Source organism: Polyodon spathula, chromosome 3, assembly GCF_017654505.1.
Source record: "Polyodon spathula isolate WHYD16114869_AA chromosome 3, ASM1765450v1, whole genome shotgun sequence".
Lineage (NCBI taxonomy): Eukaryota > Metazoa > Chordata > Actinopteri > Acipenseriformes > Polyodontidae > Polyodon > Polyodon spathula.
The window spans coordinates 65,680,958-65,708,706 of NC_054536.1; the positions used below are offsets into that span (position 1 = coordinate 65,680,958).

At 36.6% G+C, this 27,749-nt stretch overlaps 1 protein-coding gene across 1 annotated transcript in view; it reads right to left on the bottom strand.

Moving 5' to 3' along the window:
- The window catches only part of LOC121313326 (myelin basic protein-like), a 96,985-nt gene that overhangs the window by 50,448 nt on the left and 18,788 nt on the right, over positions 1-27,749 (bottom strand). Inside the window, 2 exon segments of the mRNA XM_041245734.1 lie at positions 6,409-6,478; positions 24,532-24,587. Coding sequence (XP_041101668.1) covers positions 6,409-6,478; positions 24,532-24,573 — 112 coding nt within the window. The 5' untranslated portion in view covers positions 24,574-24,587.

Below are 27,749 nucleotides of genomic sequence, written 5' to 3' on the forward strand. Positions count from 1 at the left end.
CTCCATGTAGAATGTCATATTTACCCTCAAGGTTTGTCAGATAAAAAAAAAAAAAAAAAAAAATCTCTCTTTCTCTCAAAGCCTTTCCTATAGTACAATAAACTGTAAATGTACAAAGCTGAGAACAGACACCTGTTACCCCCTCCCCTTATCGGTGCTTCATGACGTTGCCTAGTAACCCTTAATAAAAAAAAAAAAAACTCTACAGCCTACAGTTCCAATCATCCTGTAGTTTAGACTCTTGAGATCACTTTGCTTCTGTTCCACAATATATTATACATCGAACTGCGTGAGGATGTACTCTGTAGAAAATAATAGGCTGAAGGCAATGATTAGAGTAGTTACCTTCAAGTTGCACCATTAGGCAAAACTGCCCACATTATAAAAGTCCTGTCATTAGGATTACTTGCTAGTATTAGTGAATCTGTACATAAAATTTCTTGACATTGTGCAACTACACATAGAACTACTTTTGAATTAAAGGAAGTAAGTAACAGGCTCCTGTGACAGATATTGAATGATTATTAGTGTTAGATCTCCCTCCCGACCTGAGAGAGCGCAGTGTAAAGGGAACAGAGTACCCTGGACTGGGTGGCCCAACAATTCATTCCCAGGGTTAGGTGGAAGTCGGCCATCTAGAAAGGGGACAGAGCTATGGTACACTAAATCATTGACCCGGACAGAAAACGATGTGGCATCGGCGGATTGGAGGAGCGAGTGCACTAGTTAACCAAGGGGTCATGGTTGACAATATATAATGGGGATGTAGTGATGTGATCTGTTCCTTGGTGAATGGTTAAATGAAATGACCAGAATCTGTGTTGTGAAACGTCAGTGTTTTGTTTGTCGTTAATAATACTGTTTGTAATTATTTGGACAGCTAACATGATCCAGAGCTGTCGCAAAAGGCCAGCACTAAACCCGGATCAACGACACTGCACTTTATTTGCAATAAAGAACTATATTCACCACAAGCACTAGAGCATGCACTGTGGACTGGTATTTGTGTATGTGTTACGTGTGGATGAACTGAAACGGGACTGTTATTATTTCGGGGCCAACCTACAGGTTACAAACAAGCAATACACGCCACTGTATTGCTTCATTACCATTGTTATTATTCACTGTTGTTTTGTCATCAGGCCATTGGATTTAAAAAAACATTAAACAACACTGCACCTGGATTATCATTGTCTGTCTGTTTATTAAATCACTGCTGCATTACTTTCACTGGAACACTGTTAATCACTTTGCCACATCTCCATACCCCTTTCCCAAACTGTAGTTTCTAGACAGCTTTTGGAAATTATAATTGCCAAATGTGCAAAAATAAATAAATAAATCACTGCCTTTTTACAGACACCACCTAACAAATGTCAACCTACTGTTTAAATATCAAAAGTCTGGAAGTGTTTACAGTTTAACCCTTTGCGGTCGTATGTCGGACCAGGTCCAACATTGCAATTTTCATAAAGCACCGGTCTCTAGTCATTTTTTCTCCGGAAAAAGCCAAGAAAATCTTTCAATGGCCGAGTGAGACTGATAGGAGCCGAATGAAGCCGAAAAAAAAAAGAAAAAAGGGCGTATCTCATAGATCCATGCACTACAGAGAAAACACGGACATAAACAAAGGAGATAGCTGCTTCTGGATCCAGCGCTCAAAGAATGTCACAGATATTTGCAAAGCTTTTTGAGATGTTATAGTAATAAAATAATGACTTGGATCAGATTATTGAGTTTGGTGACAAAACGAGTGATCAGGACAGGATTTATTGATTTACTTACAGTATCTTATCTTTAATCATTGTTATTATACAATCAATCAATCAATACTTAACATAGCGCCTTTCATACAAAAAGTAAATCAGAGCGCTGTACAGGACAAAACAGAAGAAATTCTAAATATAACATATTTGTATATTTGATTAAAGAGAAACACAGTTTATAATTCAGTTTAAAAAAGCTAATCTATCACCTGAGTGGCACATCCAGTAAAGGCGCTCTGCGCGAGTGCAGGATGCGCCCTATAGCCTGGGCGTCGCCGGTCTGAGTCTAGGCTATTCCACTGCCGACCGTGGAGAGGCACTCCCAGCACCGCCCGGGTGGGGAGGGCTTAGGTCGGCCAGAGTGTCCTCGGTTCACTGTGCACCAAGGACCCCTGTAGTCTGGCCCTTACGATAGTTTATAGCACTTGCAGTGAAAACAAAAATTAAATTAAAAAAGGTACTAGGGTAATAACACTGTTACTATAAAGCGATTAGCACATACATACGTATTCCTCAGTGCTCCATGCGTTTTCATTTAGTTTATATTCAATATGAATCTACAATAATGTATAATACAGTAATTTTGTAGGTGTTCAGTTCTGGCTGGATTTAGCAAAGACAGTAGGCAGAGTGGTGAGCGGTTGCAAGCATCTGAATCCACCAAGTTAAACCACATCAACAATCAATAAATACAGCCTGACACAGTAAGTAAAAAAAGCCAAAACATAAATGTATTTTTAATGACGATTTACAGAATTAATTTAAATGTATTACTATTATTATTATAATATTATAATTATTATTATTATCGATAAAAAGTATCAATATGTATACAACACAATATGGCAAGTTAAACTAATTAGCCACAAACTATACACACGGGAGTGCACTGAAATTAGCTAGCTGCTTTAAAAAAAATAAATAAATAAAAAAAATCACTGAGAGGATGGCTATTTTGATAACCATTAAATAGTCTATATTTAAATGGTTTAATTAGTCTTAGAAATTACTTCAAAACATGTTTTTGAGCTTTGAAAATCTGGTTATCCTAATAACAATAGCAAAAGAACGGAGTCACATTTTACTGTTTTTTTTCCCCCCCAGATGAAATGTATAGCCAACAAGCGAAAACAAATTACAGCTGATTTTAAATAAATATGATATAATCAAACCATTTATCTGCTTTTAATTCAGTCTGAGCAGTTTAAATTAGGTCTGTCGCTCAATAAAAAAAACAAAAAATTGATCGGTTAATTTATGGGCATTTTAACTGGTAGAATAAAATCGTTAGATTAATCCGTGAACTTTTTTAAGGTAATGATCGTAAGGGGCTGTCATCCATAGTAATACTTAAAAAAAAAAAAGAATCTATATAAAAAAAAAAAAAAAAAAAAAACAGCCCAGTGGGAATTTGGTCTTTTTAAAAACATTTTTATTTTTTTCATTTTAGTAAATGTAACACATTTTTCACAGAACAACGTCAAACCGTGAAAGAGTTTAATAGCAAAATATAATGGACAAGAACTGACAATGAATTTTTTTCTGTCTTTCATGCAAACATAAGGAACACTTATGGGCTCCTTATGAACATTTTTTTTTATATTATATTCAAAGAACAAAACAACAATAATAATAATAATAATATAATAATAATAATAATAATAATAATAATAATAATAATAATAATAATAATAAGGGACATAGCAAAATCTCACTAGCCTCCACCATACAACTGTAATTCACTTTCACACTCTATTTCTTTCTTCACATCAATCTAAATTAATTTCCTTTGCAAATAATAATCCATACAATTACTTGCGATGGTTTCCATTGTTAAACTGTACTGATTATGCAGGCAGTCAGGCTGGCATTATGAACTTTTTGAATTGACTGTAACTGAAAAACAATTTGAGATCTGAGAAAAAATGGGCCAAAGGACTCCCCATGAAAAGCTTGCAATTGAATTTCCTCAATGCAAATTGAAATATCTCAAAGAAGAGCATGCAATGAAAATGAAAATATTAACCATTGAAGTGGCCATGAAGGAGGAAGAAAGAAAGATGCGCCACGCAGATAATGAAGAATGTAGAGAGAGAGCACCTGCTCGAGTTTGGAGGAACAATATGTTAAACTTAATAAATGTTCATAAATAATACGTTTACCGAAAACCATGTTTCTTGTTTGAATTACACTGTTACACCACACACAGTATTAAATATTTGTCAACATAACTGGAAATGTTTTCAAGAACAAAAGCATCCCTATAGGCCAGTGCATTTCTGTTGCTGTGGTCTGCTACAATAGTTGGAACAGCAATGTCATCCTCTTCTTCAATCGGGGGGGGGGGGGGGGGGGGGGGGGGGGGGGGGGGGGGGGGGGGGGGGGGGGGGGGGGGGGGGGGGGGGGGGGGGGGGGGGGGGGGGTCTGGGTCGCATTGTTGTTTCAAAAAATTGTGCAGCACAGCTGTGGCAATGAGAACAATACACTTTCAACAATGTCTTTCGTAGACACTGGAAGCGACACAAGGTTTGTTTTATGGATGTGAGCTTGGTTGTATCATTGTTGGGAAAGTTCTGCTACAATGAGGTTGGTGGTGAATAAAAAATTGGTCTGTGCATAGCCACTGTCACCAAGGAAAATGCTACCATGTTCTGCTCTTTCAAAATGTGCATACAGGGAAGAATTCTGGAAAATTCTTGAGGTCGTGAGTTGCACCTTTCCACCGAGCAAGAATGTTTGAAAACAATAACTTTGGGGTGCACACACCTTTGACATTGATAGAAAACCATTTCTTTTTCAGTTTCTGTACTCCTCATAATCTGGCATTGACAGGCGCTTGATGGGAATGGGACACCCATCTATACAGCTAACAACACCAGGGAAGTTCCCATATTCATAGAACTGTACTTTGTAAATGTCTTGTTCAGCAGCATCTGGGAAATGAATGTATCTAGGTTTCAGCTGACATAAGGCATAGCAAACTTTATGGGCTATTCTGCATACGGTTGATTCACTGACAACCAATAAATCCCCAGTTTCCTAATGAAAATTTCCAGTAGCCAAAAACCTTAACCCTTTGAGTAGTGAGTTCTAAAATGCACTGCCTGACCTACAGGAGTGAGTTTTTTTTTGGTTTTGTTTTGTTTTTTCTGTCTGCTGCATGTGCTTGATTATTACAGTACAGCACACAAACCAGTTGAAAGCTAAATGTAGTAATTAATACTGACGAAATACAGACAAATTATTTTTACCGTAAATAAATAAAACCAATAAATATATATTTTTATTTAGTCATGAGGAAAGGTTTCGACTAAATAATAACATGTAGGCAATAAACAATAAAGACAGAGAGAGACATGAATAAATCATATCCGGGTGAACAGGTTGTGGGGGCAGAGAGAGTGAGAGTGTCTAATGCTTCAGCGTATGACACTCCTTGAGCATGGAGCAATGCACATGGCTTGGCGCCGCCTCTTCGCTGTCACTTGATGGTGGTAAATATTCTTTGTTTATGTCTTCACTGACACACTTGCAGACATCCGATTCAGCGGAAGAATTGTATGTATTTGAATTTAAATCGGAATCTGAATTCAGTATTATTACTAATACTTCTTTCTCACTGAGCAATTTTCGCCGGTTTACAAACACTATTGACATTTTTGTGACTGGGATAATTATATGTAATTCAGTCAATATCTGGCAGAGGTTGCAAGGGACCAATAAAATATGTTACAGAAACCTTGTGTTACAATATCATGTGATCAGGGGTTTTGTAGGCTCAGTAATTAAAGTTAAAGTTGCAGAGCGTACTGGTACATGCATACTCCCTGGGGACCAGACAACAGCGAATGTGCCGGTACATTCATACCACTCAGAGGGTTAAGGTGACCAAACCAGCAGGAAGAGGCTTCCCCCGAAGAGATGCATGCATCTTTAAAAATGATCATGGAAGTTAATATCATGGTAATAGTTAATTGGATCACTTCTGTCTAGCAGTATTCTTCTCTCTCGCCTTACTGGAACACGCCTGTGATCATTAACAAAGTCCAAGTACTCCATGTTCTTCAGGTACTGAGGACAAACTGGATTTAATCTAAATTTAAACCTACCACCTTACAAGTTTAAGTTAAGCCCCCATATAGTTTTAGACGACATCTAATGTACATTCGTGAAACTTTTTTAGTCAAGAACTACCATACTCCGGAAGTATTTGAAACCTTGTTCATGAAATTAACTTTTCATTAATCTTGATTAAATGTGCAATTTAGTCCAGAATCAGAGCTAATCGAGAAGTCTATTTATTATTGCTCGGTTTCACAGTGCTTTCAACAATGAATTAGTTACAATTAGGGGTTGTTTCTTTCTAGTGGTATACCATACAAATAATTAATTTTAGAAAAGGCACCAGCAGCTTTGCATTTGCTTTAAATTAAATGTTTCCACTGGAATCTATGATTGACTGTTCGTAGTTATGGATGAGTAACACCTAGGGCTCAATACTGTAAAAGATCATTTAAAAAAAATATCCAGGTTTACAATTATGCAGTTTATCAATATTAAAGTTTCTAGTTATGCTCTGGTAAGGATTCACAGTGCAATGTAACATAGGTATCAGTTTTTAACACATAATTGAATTACATACCAAAAACTTCATTATCATCAACCAGTTCGGGTTCAGGTGTTTGACTTGGTGGTGGTTCTTCTGATTTGACCTGAATACAAGGGCAAGAATTAGGAAGAATTATAAATACTGAACCAAGACTAAGTGTAACTGTATAAATAATATAATTCCACTATGTTTTATGTAAAGGCATGCCTAAACTTATTAGCAAATATTTTACAGTTTAAACAGATATTAAAAAAAAAAGTATGATAAAGTAAATATATTTAGATTTAATTACTGCTGCATTTGAGAATGTTATGCAATGTATCGTTCCTGTTTCAGTAATAACAAGAAGCTCAACTATGCTTAACTAGCTGCTTGACTTTTCAACTCACTAACAACGTCCAGCAGATAACTTAACAGCAAACATGAAGTAAAAATGCTCATTTTCCTCCTTGCAATATGAAATGCTGTTTGTGGTTTGTATGTTTTTAAGGGTACTCAACAAACAAGGTTAATCCAGTCATAAAAAATAAATAAAATCAGCAGTTCCCTCTCGCCTGTGGCTTGGGGCACAAAAATGCTAGCAGTTACTACTAGATGGTATTAAATGAATCCACAAGCACTCTGAATTATTTAGAAAGTTCTGGAATTCTTAAGGAATAGACATGTAACAGATGTAATATTTTGACTATCTGCATTGTCCAATCTGAAAACAAGTTGAAATTAATTTCCACCAAACAGTAGTCAAAAACCAGCCAATAGTGAAAGACAGTTATGTGTAGAGCTGAGTCTATTGAAAGTTAGTTAGGTAAAGAAACAGAGCAATAGTGCAAGTCAGAAATAGGACAGAAATCCAGTGAATAGAACCAGAAGAGCACTATACATCTGTGTGGACTGATACTAAAAGACTAATACTGAAAGACTAATACTGAATTGTGAAACAACAGGTCATTGTGGACACAACTGTTCATGATTTAATCACATTTGGGTTTTTCTAAAAATACAGCCTCTCCTGAAAATATACCCCCCCCCCCCCAGTTAATCCAAAGCCACGTATTTCTCCATGTCACCAGCAAAGGATTCTCCATGACTGAACTTCATTTACTGATATGAAAAGATTAAACATCACTGCCAAATTTCATACACACTAATAATATTTGCTGAAACACATACAAGTACCATCAATGCCTCACACTGTGTTTCTAAAACCCTACTGGCTTGAGGTCAGCTAAAGCATCTTTAGGCTTCATCTGCTGCACATGGCAACCAGCAGTCTTGATACTGTGAGTTACAGTAACCATGGAGACATTTCTACTAGCAGTCAATGTTATTATAAAAACCTGATACAATCCTGGATAAATGTTTTTGTTGTTTTTTTTTGTTTTTGTTTTAAATAAAAGCACTTGTTTGTGACTTGAAATATTTACTTGATATGCCTGTTAGCCAAAAAAGGTAATACATTTAGCATTTTGTTTTATTGCTGCTTTACTTCACTTTTCCAGCTGGTACAGTTGGAGCGTTATTTTTTTATTTTTTTGTTTACTGTGTCCAACCAGGATTTACCGTTTCCCCATCTAAGTACTTTTTTAGGCAATCTATTCTAACAACCATGCTTTTGTGTCTGTTTTTGCCCTTGTTGGCAGTAAAATGCACACAGAGCAAGTGCAGTAGTTAATACAGTGCCTATCAGATATTAACATTTCAGGCATAGGCTCTTTAAAATGTCAGCAAATACACCCTGGGGAATTACGCATACAATGTATCACCACGCATAGGAGCGTAATATTAAATAATATCGCTGTTAACAGAGAAGGATAGAGAAAAATATTGGATCGCACTGAGGAGCAAGAGAAGACTGAGTGATTTTACCAGAAAGTGCCATGACAAAGGTCCCACGTTGCAAATATATCAGCAAAAGAGAAGGTAAAATATGTTCTTTGCTTTGTACAGTGTGGCACCCAATGTGAGCCACAAAATTGACATTGACTTGTTTTGGTCATCGACAGCTGACCGTCTTCCTAATTTGAAAACATTAGCTTTCAGATACATAAATGCAGTAACAAATACAGCTGATGCTGAGTGCAGCAACTCGCTGTATAATCTTGTCCTGTCCGATCGGAGGCGTTCTCTTTCGGAAGACAAACAAAGAGCTGGTGTTCCTTTATTTCAATCTTGGAATTTAGAAAGAAAAAATGATAAAAAATATCCATTATTTTTTACTTTTTTTTGTTCTTATGCTAGTATTTTGCTATCCAGTATGAGAGAAGAACCCAATACAACTGCACACTACTCTTGTTGCTTTGTACATACTTGTAAGAGATACCGCATAATTTTAATATTTTTTTTTTTCTGTGCAAAATTCCCTGGGGTGTAAACAAATATTGATTTTCTAATAAGAGGTACAAGGGCTCCTAAAAGCTGAAACAGGTGTGGCTAAAAAGTAATAAATAGATAAAAGCAAACTCCATAAGGGAGGGGGTTAAAATCCTCCCTGCCAAACACAGGTGCACATGTGTGTGTGTTATTTACTTGGTTAATTTATTTAATTGTTCATTATCACCTGCACCTGGCTATTATTGTAAATTAGAGCCAGGTGCAGAGTATTTAAGGTTAGCAGTTAGTTTCTTCTTCGTTCTGCTGGTTGAAACCTGATTGATCTGTGCATAGTCAAAGGTACTTTGGCAAGCCTTTTGCAAAACTGTGTTTGTTATTTGTCAGGTAAACAGCTTAGCCGTCCTGTGAGTTAGTGCTAGTTAGTGATAATTAACTGATGTCTGTAAGTCTATTTGAGGAATGGTTTATTTTGTATAATATTACACTGAGGTAACAGTTTTAGAATCAAAGCTAAAATTCACTAACAAATATCCACAATATACCCAATATAATTTGTGTTGGTGCCCATTAACTAACCCTTTACTAAACTATAATTGCCTATTAAACTCAGTGTATTTAAATTGAGGTATTGAAGCTGTGTATACACACTGAAGGCTTTTTGGCTGAAACATGTTTGTGACTTTTCTTGTGGATTAGAATTTTAATATGTTTGTTCTTCAAAAAATGAAGCTGTGAAATGAAGAATAAATAATGGCTTTTTGGAATTAGCTTTTTTTATGTGTGGACCTTCGTCACATTGCTTTGAATTGATATTCATTTTTGGGTCGATGCAGCAGTGAGTTAAATTTTGGAACTTGAGCGTGGTAGTATGTGTTGTATATTTCACTGACAAAATATATTTGTGATGCAGTTGTGAAATATAATTTACAGCCTATTTGAATGCAAGCAGTCTTTGGCTTGTACTGTGAAACATCCTGAATTTTTAAAACAGTAATTTTTTGTTTTCTTGTCAATGTAAATTAATAATAAAAAGTTAACCTTTGGTTAGTAGCTGTTTTATTGACCTGTGTTTCATAAAATTATCAATAACATCGGCCTACTGTGACTACATTTGTTTGATACTTCCTGATCTTGGGTGTCATCACATGACACCATTGTAACACATCAAGTAATAATTTTTTTTTTTTTTGTCCCATGGTGTAAACTCAGTGATTACAGGCTTTAAAAAAATATATATATATAGTTTTCCTATTCTGCATTTAGATTTATTTTTTTCTTTTCCCCACTACTACTTTTTTGTAAACTATGTTTGAATAGTATTTATTCAATTTCATTTTAGGTTAAATATTATACAATTTTACAATAATTAAGGGTTTTGGGGGGTTGGTTTTTCAATAAATACTGCAGATCCAATTTTTTTCTGCTTTTCCAACAATTTGATTTAAAATGATTTGCTTCATTTTAAAAATATATATTTAAATTGGCATTAATCTATTTGTGTTTTATTTTATTGTTCAATTTTGAAGTTTTACTCTGTGAAATGGCAAGAAAACAGCTCAATGCAGAGGCTGTTGCTGACCTCTTCAGGGAGTCTGACTCAGATTTTGTGCCTGACTCTGGTATTGAATATGTACAGAGTGACTCTTCCTCCAGTGAGAAATCCAGCAGTAGTGAGGAAGAAGAGCCAATGGACGTTGAGCCGAAGCCCCTACCAGAACAGGGTACAGTAGGTCGTGGACCAAGGGGTGGTGGATTTCAGCCACTCTACGCTTGGACCCTCCCCCTAACAACATCCAGTCTCAAATTCCACCTTTTTCTGGCACACCAGGTGCCAGGGTGAACACAACTGGACTGACCCCAATTGTTGCCTTCTAGTTCATCACTGATGACTGAGTATTGAGTTATGCAGACCAATTTGTAAGCCCAGCAATACATGGCACAATATCGGGACAACCTGGGGTCATATTCTAAGGTGCACAAATGGGTCTCCACTAATCTAACTGAAAAGAAAATTATGGGGTTTATCCCGTCTGATGGGACTGGTGATTAAACCTAGAATTAATTTATATTGGTCCACTGACCCTATTAATGCTAGCCTACTTTCCCTGCCACCATCAGTAGGTACTCTTCAAATTGTGTCCCCCTTCTCAAACACCTACAGAATAAATTTGAAGAGACATGTCCCCCATGCAAAATTGTATCTTTGGAAGAGTCCCTCCTTCTATTCAAGGGAGGCTAATTTTTAAATGGTATATTCCCATGAAACATGCCCTTTACGGGATTAAACTGTACAAACTGTGTGAGAGCTCCACTGGTATGTTCATCGGTTCAGAGTGTACACAGGGAAAGACTCAGATTGAGCCACCTGGCTGCCCCCCATGGTTGCAGACCACTGAGAATTGCATGTGCAATGGTTTTTCCCCTATTAAATTTGGGCTACCATTTTATATGTAGACAACTTCTACACAGGAATCCATCTGTTTAGGGTTTTGTACACATCACAAACAATGTTTTGTGGCACAATAAGACCAAACCGAAAGGGATTTAAACCATCAATTGGTAGCCAAGAAACAGAGGTGTGGCAAAACCAGTGAGGAACTGCTGGCAATGAAATACAGAAAAAAAAAAAAAAAAAAAAAAAGCTGTGTATCTCCTAACTACCATTCACAATGAGGCCACGGTGGCAGTTCCTGTGCGAAATCAGGACACTCACACAAATAAGCCTGAGTGTGTGCTGGACTACAACAGACACATGGGAGGTGTAGATAAGTCGGACCAAATGCTGGAACCTTACAGTGCTGCAAGGAAGACCATGGCATAGTATAAAAAAAAATCTCGCCATGTACATGGTTCACATTTCCTTCTGCAACAGCCATGTTGTGTACTGTATGGCTCCAGAAAACAAGCTTACTTTTCTAGCCTTTCAGACTTCTGTCATCTCCAGCCTCATATTTGCCAACCAAGAAATGCCAGATAACAGTAAGATTAGAGACAGTGGCTAGACTTGAGTAAAGGCCACAAAAAAAAGTGCTGTGTGTGTTCCCTCAAGGGTGTGCGGACGGATACACAGTACTACTATCCCTCTCAGCCAGGCCTGTTTGGAGGAGTATTTTGAGTACTGGAACGACTAAACCCCAGAACAAACCACCATGACCAGTAACAAAAGCTGCTAAGTCTCTTGTTGTCATGCAGCAACATCACCTTGCGGAAGGGAAAGTTCAAAGTGACCTAGTCTCGCTTTTTTTAATTTTTTTAACAATGGAACAAAAGCTGTTAGATTCACTGGTCCAAATATAAGGGGAAAAAAGTGACTTATGACATGCAGTGACATCCCCCCCCCCCCCCCCCCCCACCCCCCCCCCCCCCCCCCCCACCCCCCCCCCCCCCCCCCCCCCCCCAAAATCAATGAAAAGATTTCCACATAGGCACATCCAGCATCTTAGATTTCTACATTCTTACACCAAAACTTTAGCATTTTAGGGACTAAATGTGATGCAGCTATAAAACACAAAAAAACTTGGCACCAATAGAAACTTCAGTCTAACAAAAATATATATATATATATATATATATATATATATATATATATATATATATATATATATATATATATATATATATATATTTACCAGGGATACCTGAAAAGGAACTTGAGTAGGCTTTATAAGGGCCTCAGCAGAGAAGGGGTTAAACATCTATCAATGATTAGTTACAATGGAGTGTTTATCTGCAGATAATGAATTTTGTCTTTTCCCCTGCACTTTGACAGCTCCCAGGAACTATACAGTTTAGAAATTCATATACAGGGCTGCTTTGCAGTCCACACACGGCTCTGGCTTAAATATGAATTTGTTCTTGAAAGTACTGATAAATTTAATTAGTTGTTTTGTTTTTTTGTGGTGGGACAGTACTTGGAAAGAGACAATTGGCAGCAGCAGCACTCTTTCCTATACATGGCTGAATTGTTTACTGCCTCTTACACAGTTACACAGGCTTTTGCATACTCTTGTGGGCCAAATTTTGATTTAGTATAAATCCCCAATACACAGGTACTGGCCTTTTCTTTTAAAGTGAAATAAGCAAAGCTTAATGTGAGAGAGCGAGATAACATGCAAATGAGTGTGCCTCATGCTGAGTGTGTGAGATTTGACTGTCTATTTGGGACTCTTTTTGTATTTATAAAATAGGCTAAGTGTATGCGATGCAATTTGTCCCGCGAGAAAATTATATTTTCACTGCGACACTACCTTTCACACCAGCGGCAATGCCATGCCAAATTTCCCCCACCCCCACCTGTTGCATCATCACCTGGGAAAAAAAAAAATCACACATATGAAAGTTCTGTTATACAGCTAATAAAAAATGTAGAATACATATAGCTTTTCAGAATACTTATTTCAGCAAAGCTAAACAAATCACGTACCAGCTATATCCAGTTTGCTGGAAATGTACTCCCAGATGTTCTCCCTCATTGCAGTGTCTTTATACATCGAATGTCCTTTATTGGATAGCTCGGGTATAGATACTGCAAGTATATTTTTTCTTCCGACATTGTTTACTGAAGCCACGCAAGGGAAGCGCTTTCTCACTGGTCAGTTCCCTAGCAGCCACACAACAAAATCGCAAACTAAATTGCAAAAGTAGTGCTCCTAAAAGTTTTTCATACATTTCTCTTTATGCAAGATGACATTAAACACCCCGCAAGGTTTACAAGAAACACATTCCATAACCTTTGCTATGTCCTGTACATTGCTAAACATTTGCTGACTTAAAATATTTCAATGCACATTATGCATCATAAGTCAATACATTTCACAACATTTACTCAGTAATCTTTTAAGGATCGCACCCCCTCCCACAAAAAGACACTCATTTCAATCAGTTCCAGAGTAAGAGTTGAAAAAAGGAATGTTCGTTTATTTACCTATGGTGTGTGTGAATAACAAAACTATGGGAACTATAACATACAAATGTAAACACTGCAGGGAGTTATGTAACACTTTAAAATATAGATTTATCAAATGGCAGAGACTGACAGCAGATCAGTTACCCTACCAATGCATCAGTACAGCACTAAATTTATGATTGTCAGATAAAGTTGCATGCAAAACTCTGTTTTCGCAAGTACAAACTGACCATAGCTTTAAGGACAACTGAGATAATTTGTCATAAGGAATCACTTGCAGGTAATGTTGCTTATTGCTGCTCCCCATTTTTGGTCTGGTACTGCATAATCTATGGGCTGTAAGTGCTGACATGAAGTTTAGATATTGCTTCAACTGCCTCCTGTGTTCTGAAAGTACAGGGGTACATTCACTCTAAACAAGCACTGTTTTATGGCAGTATCTGATGGAAAAAAATCTGTTAAAATTGTGTATGTTTCTAAATGATTTACTGAATGTGCCTGTACTATTTATTGTCACTCAAGAGAATTTGCTGGAGCAGACCAGTTTCAGTTTATAATTGCCTGAGGCAATTAACACATTGTATGTAATATGCAGTAAATAACCTGTAAAGACTTGTATGTGTTTCCAGAGATCAACGAGTGCAGAAAACACACACTCCATTCTTAGGTTCAAAGCTCGGCAAATTTATCCTGCTAGACTGTCCCCATAAAGATGAACATTTTCAATTGGGTTACTTTTTACTTTTATAGCATCAACCTCTAAACTGAAGAAAATTAATGTGTATATTTTTTCGTACTGCTTTGTATATCACTTGAAATATATTGCATTTCTGATGGGAGTCCATTATTTATGTATTCTATATTTCATGATTGCATGATTCAGTAATATCTAAAACCTCAAAAACTTCTCCATTATGACAACTTCAGATGAAGGTATGAAGCATTTTCTAGTTCAAAATAATAATTTTCAAGTAACGGATTAGATTTTAAAGATAGATTACTCCCTTAATACCATAACCAGACAAGTCATATACACACACACACAACATAGAATCATACCACAGCAAATTTTCCACAAACACACATATATACACACAGTTGTAGTCAAAAGTTTACATACCCCAATGGAAATTTAGAACTTATAGAAATTTCTCGAACAAATTACAGGAAAAATCTTTTGTAGCAAATTTTTGCTTTTGTGGATGAGGAAAAAAGTTACAAGAAATAGATGTCTAATTACTAATTTCAGCATTTTTTTTTTTTTTGCAAAAATCCAAAGAGAATCTGCTTAAATGAATGAATGAATGATGACGATAGAGATTGCAGATAATTTCTGACTGTGAATGGCGCTCAGGACCTGTGAAATATAAATTTGGCTGGAGGTCTCGACTGCAGGTGCTCGATGGCTATCTGCGCGAGGCCGGCTGGAAACACATGAACATTTACATGCATCCCAGTGCCGCAGATAAGAAGTGGCTGTAGCTACCTCTCCCCAAAAAGACGAGGCCACCAAACCATGAATGAATAATAATAAATAATAAACGCTCTCCACAGTGGCAGTCTCCACCTAACTCCCAAATAAAGAATTTAATGAAAATCAGCAACTGAGACACGGCCTGCCCCCCAGAGCATGACTGAGCCTAGCCTCTCCAACCCGACCATGCACCCCGGAGAACTAAATACGAACCGCTCAACACTCGGGTAAGGAAAAAACCCCTACTCACATATTTTAAATTTTTGTAGCAGGAAACCTCAGGAAATCCGTGGCTGATGCAGCCCATCCTTCAGGCTCTAAGCGGTCAACTCCCGTTTTGGCTTCCCAGTGCTTGACTGAGCAGCCGAAACAAAAAGAAGCGACAAGAAAGAATAATACACAGAGATTTTATGCGCTTGCTGATGACGTTTTGGTTATGGGCGGATTCTCCTTCCAGAAAAGCAAACAAGTTTACAAGTTTCCATATCGCATTTTCTTTATCACAAAACCAAAACTAGGCATTTCTAATCTGCAAAATGGGCGGAGATAAGTTTCGCAGGAGTAGGAGGTGGCTCCTTCCTTGTTCAAAATGTCTATTGGGCTCTGAGGAAGACCTACGGTTCGAAACGCGTAAGCCATTATCATGTTTACCGTGGTTTTTAAATATGTTTGAATAAAGACTATTGTTTTTATTGAATTCTTTGGGGCTTTGGACTTAATTAAAATGGGAGTTGCTTCTTAATTTCTCCTTTGATGGAATTTCTCACTGGAGGAGACTTCTGTTTATCTATATCCTAGGACAAGGCACCCCGGATTTTAAAGGCTGTACCGCAACACTTTTGTAGTGCCAGCATCCGCATTTTCTACAGTAAGATTTCTATGACCGAAGATGGGTAAGGTCAGTTGCTAAGGCTGTACAACGACTTCAGTCTAAGTGAAGTCCATAGCCACCTATTTGAAAATTAGTTTGTTTTGAAGAAATAACAAAACTCACGGAAGCAAAGAGCATAAGTTTATCTTACTCAGATGAAAAAGGAAATAGCATAACTTTGCCACATTCTGAATTTAGAGGCTGCTACAAACTTCTCAATCGGAGGTAACAATTTAGTGAATCTAGTGAACAACCTGGAGAATTTGAAGAAAATAAATCAGACTGATGTGGCATGCAATAACCCCTTCAGAGTACTGGAGGAAGAAGAGAATACCAACAGGACTAAGGCCACATAAAACACCTGTGTCAGAATACAAAATCAGGGAATTCCACAGAAATGGGAACATTTTTTTTTGAATAAGTGTTCATTTGATCTTATTCTACTAACAACTGAACAAACCTAAATCAGAGATTGTCACAAGATATTCTGATACTTGAACAAACCTTACAAGAGAAAAGATGTTCCAGCCTACACAGACATAGAAATCAAGAATACAATGGACACTTTTCAAAAAGACTTGAAAGAATACAAATTGAAGAAATTCATAGACTACAAGGACGGTACAGTTTACAGTTGGAATAGACCACAGAAAAAGCAAAAAGTCAACTTTAGGAAGTTTAATCATATGGAAAGGGAGGATTTGCTGCTTTCTTCTGCTAGTGACCGTGAACAAACTGATCAGTGATGGGGAAAATGGATACAACTCACTTTTTTTTTTTTTTTAGACAGACAGCAATCACAGCAGAGCAACCCAAGATCACAGGAAAAACACAGCACTCAACCGAAGAAGACCAGGAGGGGGAACAGAAGAACCAATGGTATTAAGGAGTTCTCAACGACATAGAACCCGGTGGTCATAAATATATCGGATACAGCTCTAACCCTAACAGATATCTGTTTTAAATATATCGGATACAGCCCTAACCCCCTCACAGGTATGTGTTTTAAATAGAGAGCTCTCCTTTGTCCCGACAAGTAATGTCAGTGTTTTGGGTCTGAAGGTGGATGGCTTTTAAACTTAGACAATTGCATCTAAAAAACTATTTAAAACTTTCAAAAGCTAATTCTGCAATTGTTGTGCCAAATCAAAACAATATAACTAAATTTAAAAAGAAATCACATTTTCTCCCCAATATGAATTTGACTGCAAGTATAGTTACGTTTTCTAACTTGGTGAACCGAGATATTGGTACTCTAAGAAATAAAATAAACCTGCCGATTATGGGAATCATACATTTAAAATACTGCATTTATAATTGAACTTTTGATGGAACGAATATATGGAAAAGTACAATGCATTTAACCAAATACTCACTATCCCGATAATAGTAAATATGGCCCCAAGTCTCAATGCTGTGTTTTGTAAAGAAAAAAGTTGTGAGTGTTTGCTTTTGGGTGATGAGCAAGCTCCGCTCGTATCATTTCTGTTTTACAATAATCGTATCTCACCCTCTAATTGGAGGTGGTATTTTACTAATAAAAATTGACATTTTAACAAAATATGAATAAAGAATTGTAACAAAATAGCAAAAGGCTTGTACAGTCAGCAATTAAACAAGAGGCATTTGAGACGACCTTAGTCATAGTTTTTTGTTTCTAAATGAAAAGAAAAACAATCATTACATAAGACTGATTAAATGTTAACTATATAATTTAAAATACGAGTCAATCGTTTTTATTCCTAAACAAAATTAAAAATCGGTTTTATTTCTACATGAAAAAAAATGAAATCACAAAGCAAGACACCTGCAATGTTGACACGCCAACTTTCTTTGCAACAGCCACCTGAGAAACCACAGGAGACTCCTTCAAGAATTCAACGTGGTTTACACAATTTATGCAAGTGACAGCGTAATCACGTGCTTCCTGCACTGTGCTACGCGACCTGTCTTGCTCTGAAAAGCGATCTCCGTCCATCATTTGAAAATACTGTATCCCCAACAAAGTGACATCCCAATTAAATGACATAAATAACATTGGGAAGAGCCGTCTCCTAGAGTTCCCATTTAAGCAGAATCGATGTGGTACACTGTATTACTGCGGTCATGTGTTTGTGAACAAACGATATGCATGGTAAAAAAATGACATCATGCTTATTTATGTAAATACACCCCAAACAGAACATAGGATGATAATTTAAAGTGAAAGTGTTTATTTGTTTGAGTGACAATGTGTCCAGACTCGGACAACATGAGCCCGTTAACAACGTGTGTATCCTTCAGATGTCGGTGAAAATTGAAAACTTCGTGCAGTGGGAGGGGGTTGTCTTCAGCTCCAGACAAAATCCTTTGGTGCACATTGTTCGCAAACATTCTGCACCCCTGCCCTCCTGTTGTTTTCATGTCATGTCCGTGTCAGTTGTATGGTGGTGTTCTCACTGGACTGTCTACTCTGAGTTTCTGCACAGGTATGTAGTTGGGTCCAGGGGACCTGTGGATAGTACTTGCGTGACATTTCTTCATCAGTCATGCGATTTTAGAATTCTTTATTTTTCAAGCTACTAAGAGTTAGCTCTAGAGGAAAGAACAAAGATTGTTCCAATTTTTTAAACTAACTTTTTTTGAAAAATCTGATAAAATGAGTCATCACTGGCATATTGCTATCCGGCGGCAATATTTATTGCCATTCCAAACATTGTTGGGATAAACAGTTGCGTTTTCTATATGTCTGCAGCAACAAATTAATCTAACAGGCTCTGAACTCTTCAAGCCCACATGAGTAAGGAGTACAGAATAACCAACACCAAAGTACGTTGAAACTGTTCCCTTACAGTAGATATTCTCAGAACTCTGCTACCTATTGACCCAATCCCTGCAGATATTCCCAAATCCAAAAGGAAAAGGTGCTCCATTTATCCATCGAAGGACCAAAAGACAAATGTCTCCTGTGCCTCGTGCAAAAATCCCATCTGTCTGCAATGTGCCCATCACATGTGTTCAAAAAGCATCTGAGCAATTAGACTGCTCTAAAATATTTGAAAGGTGGCATTTTATTTCGCTAAATGTTATTTGTTAAATGGATTTCATTTGTCTGTTTTAGACCAAACAAATAAACAGACTTGTGAATAACACTTTTTTTGGTGGATTGTAGTTACCGATTTAAAGAAAGGGCTAGGGCTAGGCCAACATGGGACTGTATCTTATTGGAACCTCCAAGTTTGATTACTGTTAACTGTTACATTCCATGTAACATGTGTGTGTTTTCAGGCCCCAGAAAATTTTGGTTTCTATTTCCAGCAAAGAAATATGGGAATTGGAAACCTGTACTGCAATGCATAACCCTTTGGGAGACATGTTCTGTGAAAAGTATTTTCCAACATACAAGCAAAGTACATTAGCATGACCTAACATTAAGGCTTGTTCTCTATCTGTATGCAATCTTGATTTCATTACTGCTGCATGGAGATCTGGATAGCAATATGGCACTGAGTAGTGACACACTGTACCAGTAATTCCTATAATGGCTTCATTCATCTGGGTACCAACGAATATGGCTACTTTATCCTTCACATCAGTGTCTGTATCCACTTTTTTATATAACGCTGACTCTTTCTATTGATTTTGTTAAAGTCAGTCCCATGCAAAATCTCACCAGTTCCACGGTAAAGTTGCCTCAAGACACGTCACAGTATACCTGGTTATTGTGCGGTGCAGCTTGAATTGTAAAACCAACGCTTTTAGGAATTGAATGGGCTGTATACCGTTGTTGGTTAACAAGATGACTTCTGCTTTAGCTTTTTTTAATACTCCTTCTCTCTCTGTATAGGTATTATATACTGTATAAACAAATGCACTGTGTTTTTAAATTGAATGTGTTGATTAAACTGAAAAGCAAAAAGCAAAAAAAAAACTTATGTCCATCTAAATGCAATTTAAATGTAACTGTTCATTGGAAAGGTGTGAAAAAGGGAGAAGAAACAACGCTTTTTTTTTTACCTATCTGAAAAACGGAGTGGGGGTTATGTAGCACAGGCAAATTAAAATGGGGATTGCACAATTACTTCACGTGCAGACTGTGCCGTGATTCAATTTAATGACTGCTTAGCAATCAAATCTCAGTACAGCTACATAAGAGTGAGTGTTTCACGCACACAGGGTTGGGTGTACAGTGAGGAGGTATGGGAGAGAGCAGGATATCGCACTTGTGCGGAAATGTCTGTCATGTAACATGGCTGTGCCGAGTTGGCACTGCCAAGCCCTGCATATGATGTGTTATTTTAAGTTTAATTACTATAATTGTTAAATACTGTAATAATGTTATGTTAACATACTGAACTACATACCGCTTTGTAGTTTTCCATATACTTAACGAAAAACTATAAAAAATTGAAAAATGTGATATTTCGAAATCTAACATGAGATACTTTACTATTATGGTTTAGTGTAGACTATTGCGATATAATTTTGTAGTTTAATTTAATTCAGTCTCGTGCAAATCTGCTTTAAATGGCTGTTGTAAAACCGAGAGCTATAAATACTCGATGAGTTTGCAATGAAAAACAGGAGGATATACTTGGGGATCTGAACTGTTATTTTAAATTTGTATGTTTTGTAACTGCAGTAGTTGTTCTAAATGTGCTATTTCAAGTTCATTGCAAGTTTGGAGCGTAGTGAATTGTTACTTCCAAAAACATATTTCTAAATTATTATCCATCTACAAAAATCTCCATCGCCCTGAAAAAGTGTCTACGCGACTGTGGATGAAACCACAGCATGACATTTTAAACTTTTAGGCTACTTAAGACTACAGATTCTCCACCACCTCACTCCCTCTGAGCCTCATATTGCAAAAGCTTAGCTATTAATGGCAAACGCAAATGATAATAATAAAATAATTGGCTTTACTGTTGTAAGCTTACATACTGTTATATGTTTCAACATAGCACTGTCTTCACGATCAGCATTGCAACAATGCAACATACAGTATAGTATTAACATTAGAAAGATACATTCTGTTTAATCAAAGCTTCTAAAAATACAAAAAAAAAAAAAATAAATAATCCAGTTTCATAATACTTGGCAGGGAAAATAATAATGATAAACCTTAGTCATGATAATATGAATTGTTTTCTAACTAAAGAAACACTAAATCTGATGCTGCTTTTATGTTACATTTTGGTTTAATGTAATTGTCCTTATTTTTTCTCCCATATATAGTTGTTCCTTTTTTCAGGGTATCTTTTTAAAAAGTTAAAGAAAAACACACTACCTGGTGGTTCTTCAGGGGATTTTCCACAAATATAGTTGGCGTATGTTTTTTAAAAGAAGTTTCCAGTGACTGACTGGGAATTGACTCTGTGCACTGCGGTATCAGTGACTGTGCATACCTTTCATGTATGAAAATGTTTGATTTGCTATCGCTGGTCAATCCCGTGCATGTGTTTTCCCTGCGTTTTGGACTGAATTAAGGTTACGTTCTAGTGCAATGGAGCTCTGTGGTGTTGGAGAGGATTTAAAATAAATCCCAACACAGATGACTTGTGATGTGTCGCATCGGGTATGCAACCAAACGCCAGATTAGCTCCTCTCTTGAATGTAAAGTGTAATTTTAACACATTTAGTAGTTTTCATGCACTTGTTCCATTTACTACTGAATTATCCACATCCCCTAATGTACCATTAATTACTGCAGTTCATTTTGGTGAAAACTGTTTTGATGCATCTCAGCCTTGGTTTATAACATCCTCCAGATGATTAGTAAACGGTACATATGAGTACAAAGGTCCAAGGAATTGTGATACAGTTCAGCAGCAATCGCTGGAGAGACGCTGACGTGGAAAAAAGGAGTCTTCACAGGAGAAACTTCTCAAGCAAAGACAAGAAACATTTAGATCACACAAGTCTAGTAAGTAAGTCAATCAATCTTGAATAACGTACTTATTATATCACTTTCAGGTATCCCATTTTAAATGGTGCAATCCAGTGTCTTGTTTTTTTCTTTTTTTCTTTTGTCAAAACAACATTTAATGGATGGATTTCAAATGTAGCCACCCCATAACCACGGCTATTGTGAAATCACAGCTGAATGCAGAAATGTGGGCAAATATCATCACTTTCTTTTATATTTGTAATAGACAAAAATGTCTCCATTTTGCACAATTGTGCAATCACTGCCTAGAATCTGGTTGCATACAGTAGGGATGGGTCGGCATACCGGTTTTTCGGTTTACAGCGGTTTAGGTACATTACTGTATTAATACCATTCCTTTTATTCTACAACGCAAACTCGTAATTCCTTTATACACCATTTAACACATTTTTTCAACTGCAAGCACGTTTCATCTAAATCAAGTGATGGTACTTGCAGCCTTAGCAAAGTGTAAGAGCTTTTTGTGAACTGATACTGTACTTTGATAATGGTTTTAAAGGAAACCGTCAACGACACAGAACACACGTTTCAATTGTTACGCTCTGTTACCAGAGCTTGCTGCGCTGGCTGCTGTCTTTCTGACGTCGCGCGTAGCTTTTCGAGAAATGCCTTCTCCAAACCTTGCAGCTGAGCACACATTTTCAGTGTCCTATATTTACATTTGTCTGGATTATCAACAGTCTGTTTAATGTAATAGATTAACATTAACTTTATTTTAAAATTACACATGTTTGTTTAAATGATTTATTTAATATAACGTTGACAAGGCCGTTCACAGATTCATTGTAAAGTGATAAAATGTCGGTGGCAGCAGTAGTTTTAGTAGTTGTTTGCATTACGATTAGCACGTCACTCATGATTTTTGCATCGTTCCTTTTGGTTCACAGCCACAGCCAGCCTCCTGCTGTAACATTTCAAAGCTGCGCTGGGTATGCAGATTTGCACAGATTTCTGTGGGTGCTGACTGACGTCTACAGCACATCTCCGCAATTCTGTGCAGAACTGAAAAAATCAGCGCTATAAGTATAAGAACACGACCAATGCCTCAATTAAAACTAGCACAGACCCGTGACTGGAGCAGGATAGACTACTTATTAACAACGTAGTTTTGTTTAAACAAGTTATAACAGTATTCCAATTTTCTTGGCTAAGTTGAGTTGGGTTTAAAAAAAAAATAAAAAATTATACAAACTCCACACGTGTAATAATCCATTGGAAGCTCACTTGTGCAATGTCGTGACATGTAGCTATAAATCCAATAACACATTTTAGTATTAAAATACTTTTTTTTTGCTATACATATTTCATTTATCCGGTTGAAAAAATAAACAACTAATCTCTGCTCTTAAATAATAACCTATGGTACATTTTTGTTTTAAGCAAGACTGATTATTTCCCAATTCTATTTACTATCAGCTAAAAAAGTATTTATTTTTATTTCATCAGATACATTAAAATGTTTTAATAAACTACAGCACCACGTCATTTTGAGCAAATAATAGATATTATATACTGTTGTAGTAGAAGATTGAGAGTGTACAACTTTTTTTTTTTTTTTTTTTTTAATTCTGATTGTCTTTATAAAAAAAGAAATGTACCAAGTTATTTGACATAGTAAAATGCTAAATACCAAATGCTTAAATCATTCCATGAAAGGAAGTGTGACTTGGTTTTATTTTTGTGAATTACAATAATTTAAGTGTTTTTAATTTAAGTTTTGTAATTTAAGTAATTTTACATTAGTCAATTTTTTTAAGCCTTTATAACTTGCATGTACTGTATACCATGATATTAAGGTTACCACGGTATTTTTTATTTTTTTTTAACTGTTATCATACCGTGTAAATTTTATACCGTCCCATCCCTAGCACATAGGCATCTAAAGAATGCGATTACATGACTATGTACTCTGCCTTTCCTGTGCATTGCAGCAGGTTACAACAGGACAGTGTAGAGAAGCAGTAAATATTTCAGTACTAAAGTAGATTTAAGTACTAATGTAAAACTGTTTCACACAGTTAGCAATGTTCATTCTTCTACGGTAATATTACATGACAGAATGTTTTTGAACATTAAAACAGAAGAGCCAGATGTTCTTTAGATAAGCCTTAGGTCCAAAGCAGTGCATTAATTCACTTAAACAGGTAGATTTACAGTTTCTGTTTGCAAAGCACTAGGCTGATTATGTGCGATTCACTAGAAATAGGAAAACAAACACCTAACGCTTAGCCTAACTACAATAACATGTTTTTACAATATATGTTAGTGCTGAAGGGTGAAAACATAAAAAAATACCCCTGAGAAAACTAAGGGCTTGAAACAAAGTAGTGAATTCTCGTTAAAACCAACTCTGATTAGACACATTTCCTGATAGTATGAATTTTCTACAAGGAAATAAATACAATACAAATTAATTATCTTATTAGTGCCATTTTTCAATTTATTTATTTATTTTAATCTCATTACGATTCTGACTCTGCTATTTTATTTAAGCATTTTTTAATAATTTCTTTTTTTTTTTTTTAATTCAGTACAGACTGTATATTTTATTTTGATGTTTTGTTCTTGTAAAACAAAAAAAATGGTTCACAAAAAAACAGAAATTATGTGCTTATTGGATAAAAAAAGCAATAATAAATTCTTACCTTTTCAGACACTTGATTTTGTTTTCCTACATGACTACCCATTCTGCAAAACAAAGCTGCAAAAGATAAAAGAAAAACAGTTTATTGATAAAGACGCTCATACACTGAAATGTTAATAGTGCCTTTACCACACCTTATGTTAAAGATGGTCTGCCTTATAAAAGAAAAGAAATATGGTAGTGGAGTGGTAATGTTTACCTTTGCTCTCCTGTATTTTCATCTGCATACAACCACAGTAATAATACTTTGACCTGCGGATCAAGCAGTACCCTCATTATTGGGCAGAGAGGAGACGGATGACAACACTTCTTTTAAGGGATATCGCACTTCTGTCTTATTCTAAGGCACCTGGGGGAGGGGTCCTTGTTTTGGCCCCCTTACTTCTCATCAGTGATGCTAGAAATATTTTTGCTGCTACATGTGTGTCAGCTATTTTTGTTTCCTTAGAAAACAAAACAAACAAAAAATAAATCCAACAAACATGAAAAATATTTATTTACTTTCTCATCATAGCCTTCTATTGTGTCCTGGAATATTGTGATTTACATACTGGAGTTTGTATATCCTTGTGAAGTATCCTTGGCTGTGCTTCGGTCTCCCCTACTTTTTGTCCTATAATTCGAGAGGGTTAAGGTAATGGAATACCTAATCAAGTGTCAGATGTTCTAACAATAACAGTAGATCCAATATGAATAAACATGTATCAGTAGGTACAAATGTGCTTCCTATTAATTCAGACTAGTCATGCACCCACTGTCTATGAATATTATTGAAATGAGCAGGTGCCAGCAATCAGGCCCCTGCTAAATGTATTATGAACACATATCAAAGCATGAATAAGTAGGTTTATTATCAGGAGCTGGAGATGCAGTAACTGCTATTTTTTGCCATCCTGATCATTTTCAATAATAAACATTTATTGAGGTTATTTCTAAAGACCCGGGACTGGGTGCAGGCCTAGTGTGAATTCCCAACCATGGTTAAAGTAATATAGGTCATTCTTCCCATACTTTGCATGGCACAATGTAGATGCGATGATGTGTTACAGTATCTATCTGAGTAAGGGCTGCAAATACCAATATACATTAATATGGTATATATTAAGAACTGTACCACAGTTTGTCTACAAATTACTGTTTTTTTTTTTTGTTTTTTTTATTAGCTGGAGCCCTTGAATGCAGAACATTTTACATAAAAATGAACCTTGATCCTTTTGGTTCCAAAATATTTTGTTGATAGATAGATAGATAGATAGATCAGTGCCTATAGAAAGTCTACACCCCCTTGAACTTTTTTCACATTTTGTTGTGTCAGTGGCTGAGTTTCATGCATTTAAATTCAGATTTTTTTTTTCCCCACTTCTCTACACACCATACTCCACACTGATAAGGAGAAAAAAGGTTTTATTTAGAAATTCTATATTAAAAATACAAAACATAATTGGATAATTCTCCACCCCTGAGTTAATACTTGGTGGAAGCACATTTGGCAGCAATTACAGCTGTGAATCTGTTGGGATAGGTCCCAACTTTGCCCACCTAGATTTGGCAATATTTGACCATTCTTCTTTACAAAACTGTGCAAGCTCTGTCAAGTTCCTTCGGGAGCGTTGATGGACAGCAATCTTCAAGTCATGCCACAAATTTTCGATTGGAATTAGGTCGGGGCTCAGACTAGGCCACATAAGGACATTTACCTTTTTGTTCCTTAGCCACTCCAGTGTAGCTTTGGCTGTGTGCTTTGGGTTGTTCTCATGCTGAAACGTGAACTTCTATCCCAGTTTCAGCTTTCTTGCAAAGGGCAGCAGGTTTTCCTCAAGGACTTCTCTGTACTTTGCTTCATTTTCCCTTCTATCATGACAAGTGCCCCAGTCCCTGCCGATGAGAAACATCCCCATAACATGATGCTGCCACCACCATGCTTCACAGTAGGGATGGTGTTCTTTGGGTGATGCGTTTTGTTGCATTTAGGCCAAAAAGTTCAATTTTTGTTTCATCAGAACTCAAAACTTTTTGCCACATGGCTACAGAATCTCCCGAGTTTTTTTGCATGCTTACACGGGATTCAAGGTGGGCTTTCTTGAGTAATGGCTTCCTTCTTGCCACCCTACCATAATGGCCAGATTTGTGGAGTGCTTGGGATATTGTTGTCACATGCACACTTTGACCAGTCTTGACCATAAAAGCCTGTAGCTCGTGCAAAGTTGCCATTGGCCTCTTGGTAGCCTCTCTGATCAGTCTCCTCCTTGCTCGGTCATCCAGTTTGGAGGGACAGCCTGATCTAGGCAGGGTCTTGATGGTACCATACACCTTCTGCTTAATAATTGTCTTGACTGTTCTCCAAGGGATATTCAAGGCCTTTGATATTTTTTTATACCCATCCCCTGACCTGTGCCTTTCAAAAACTTTGTCCTGGAGTTCTTTTGAAAGCTGATTCATGGTTGAGTCTGCTTTGAAATGCACTACACAGCAGAGGGAATCTATAGGAATGGCTGAATTTATCCTGAAATCATGTGAATCACTACAATTTTACACAGGTGGAGGCCACTTAACTTGGTGCGTGATTTTGAAGGTGACTGGTTACACCTGAGCTACTTTAGGATTGCTATTACAAGGGGTGTGGACACTTATCCAGCCAAGCTATTTTAGTTTTTATTTTTAATTCAATTTCTACAAATTTCTAGAATATTTTTTTCACTTGGAAGTTGTGGGGTAGGATGCGTAGATAAATGGAATATATATATATATATATATATATATATATATATATATATATATATATATATATATATATATATATATATATATTTTAATGCATTTTAATTCCATGCTATAAAGGCAACAACAGGTGAACATTTTGAAAGGGGGTATAGACTTCTATAGGCACTGTGTGTGTGTGTGATATATAGTCTAGTAACATAAACAAGTACCCTGTGACTGACTTGAACTTGAACTGAAGACAGGCAGCTTGTATACACCAAGTCCCCTTGATCGTCTCATAATACAAATGTGTGAGAAGGTTTACAAATGAGGAGATTCAGTTTAACTTAAAAGTAAATTATCTATGTCAGGGGTTCTCAAACATTTTTTGCTGGGACCCTCTGGAAATGTTTCAGGCTGTGATGACCCCTAACACCACACCCCACCCCATGGTGTGATATCATATGAAATTACTGGACATCAGTTGTCCCCAACATTTGCTGGCCCATGGGCAACAAC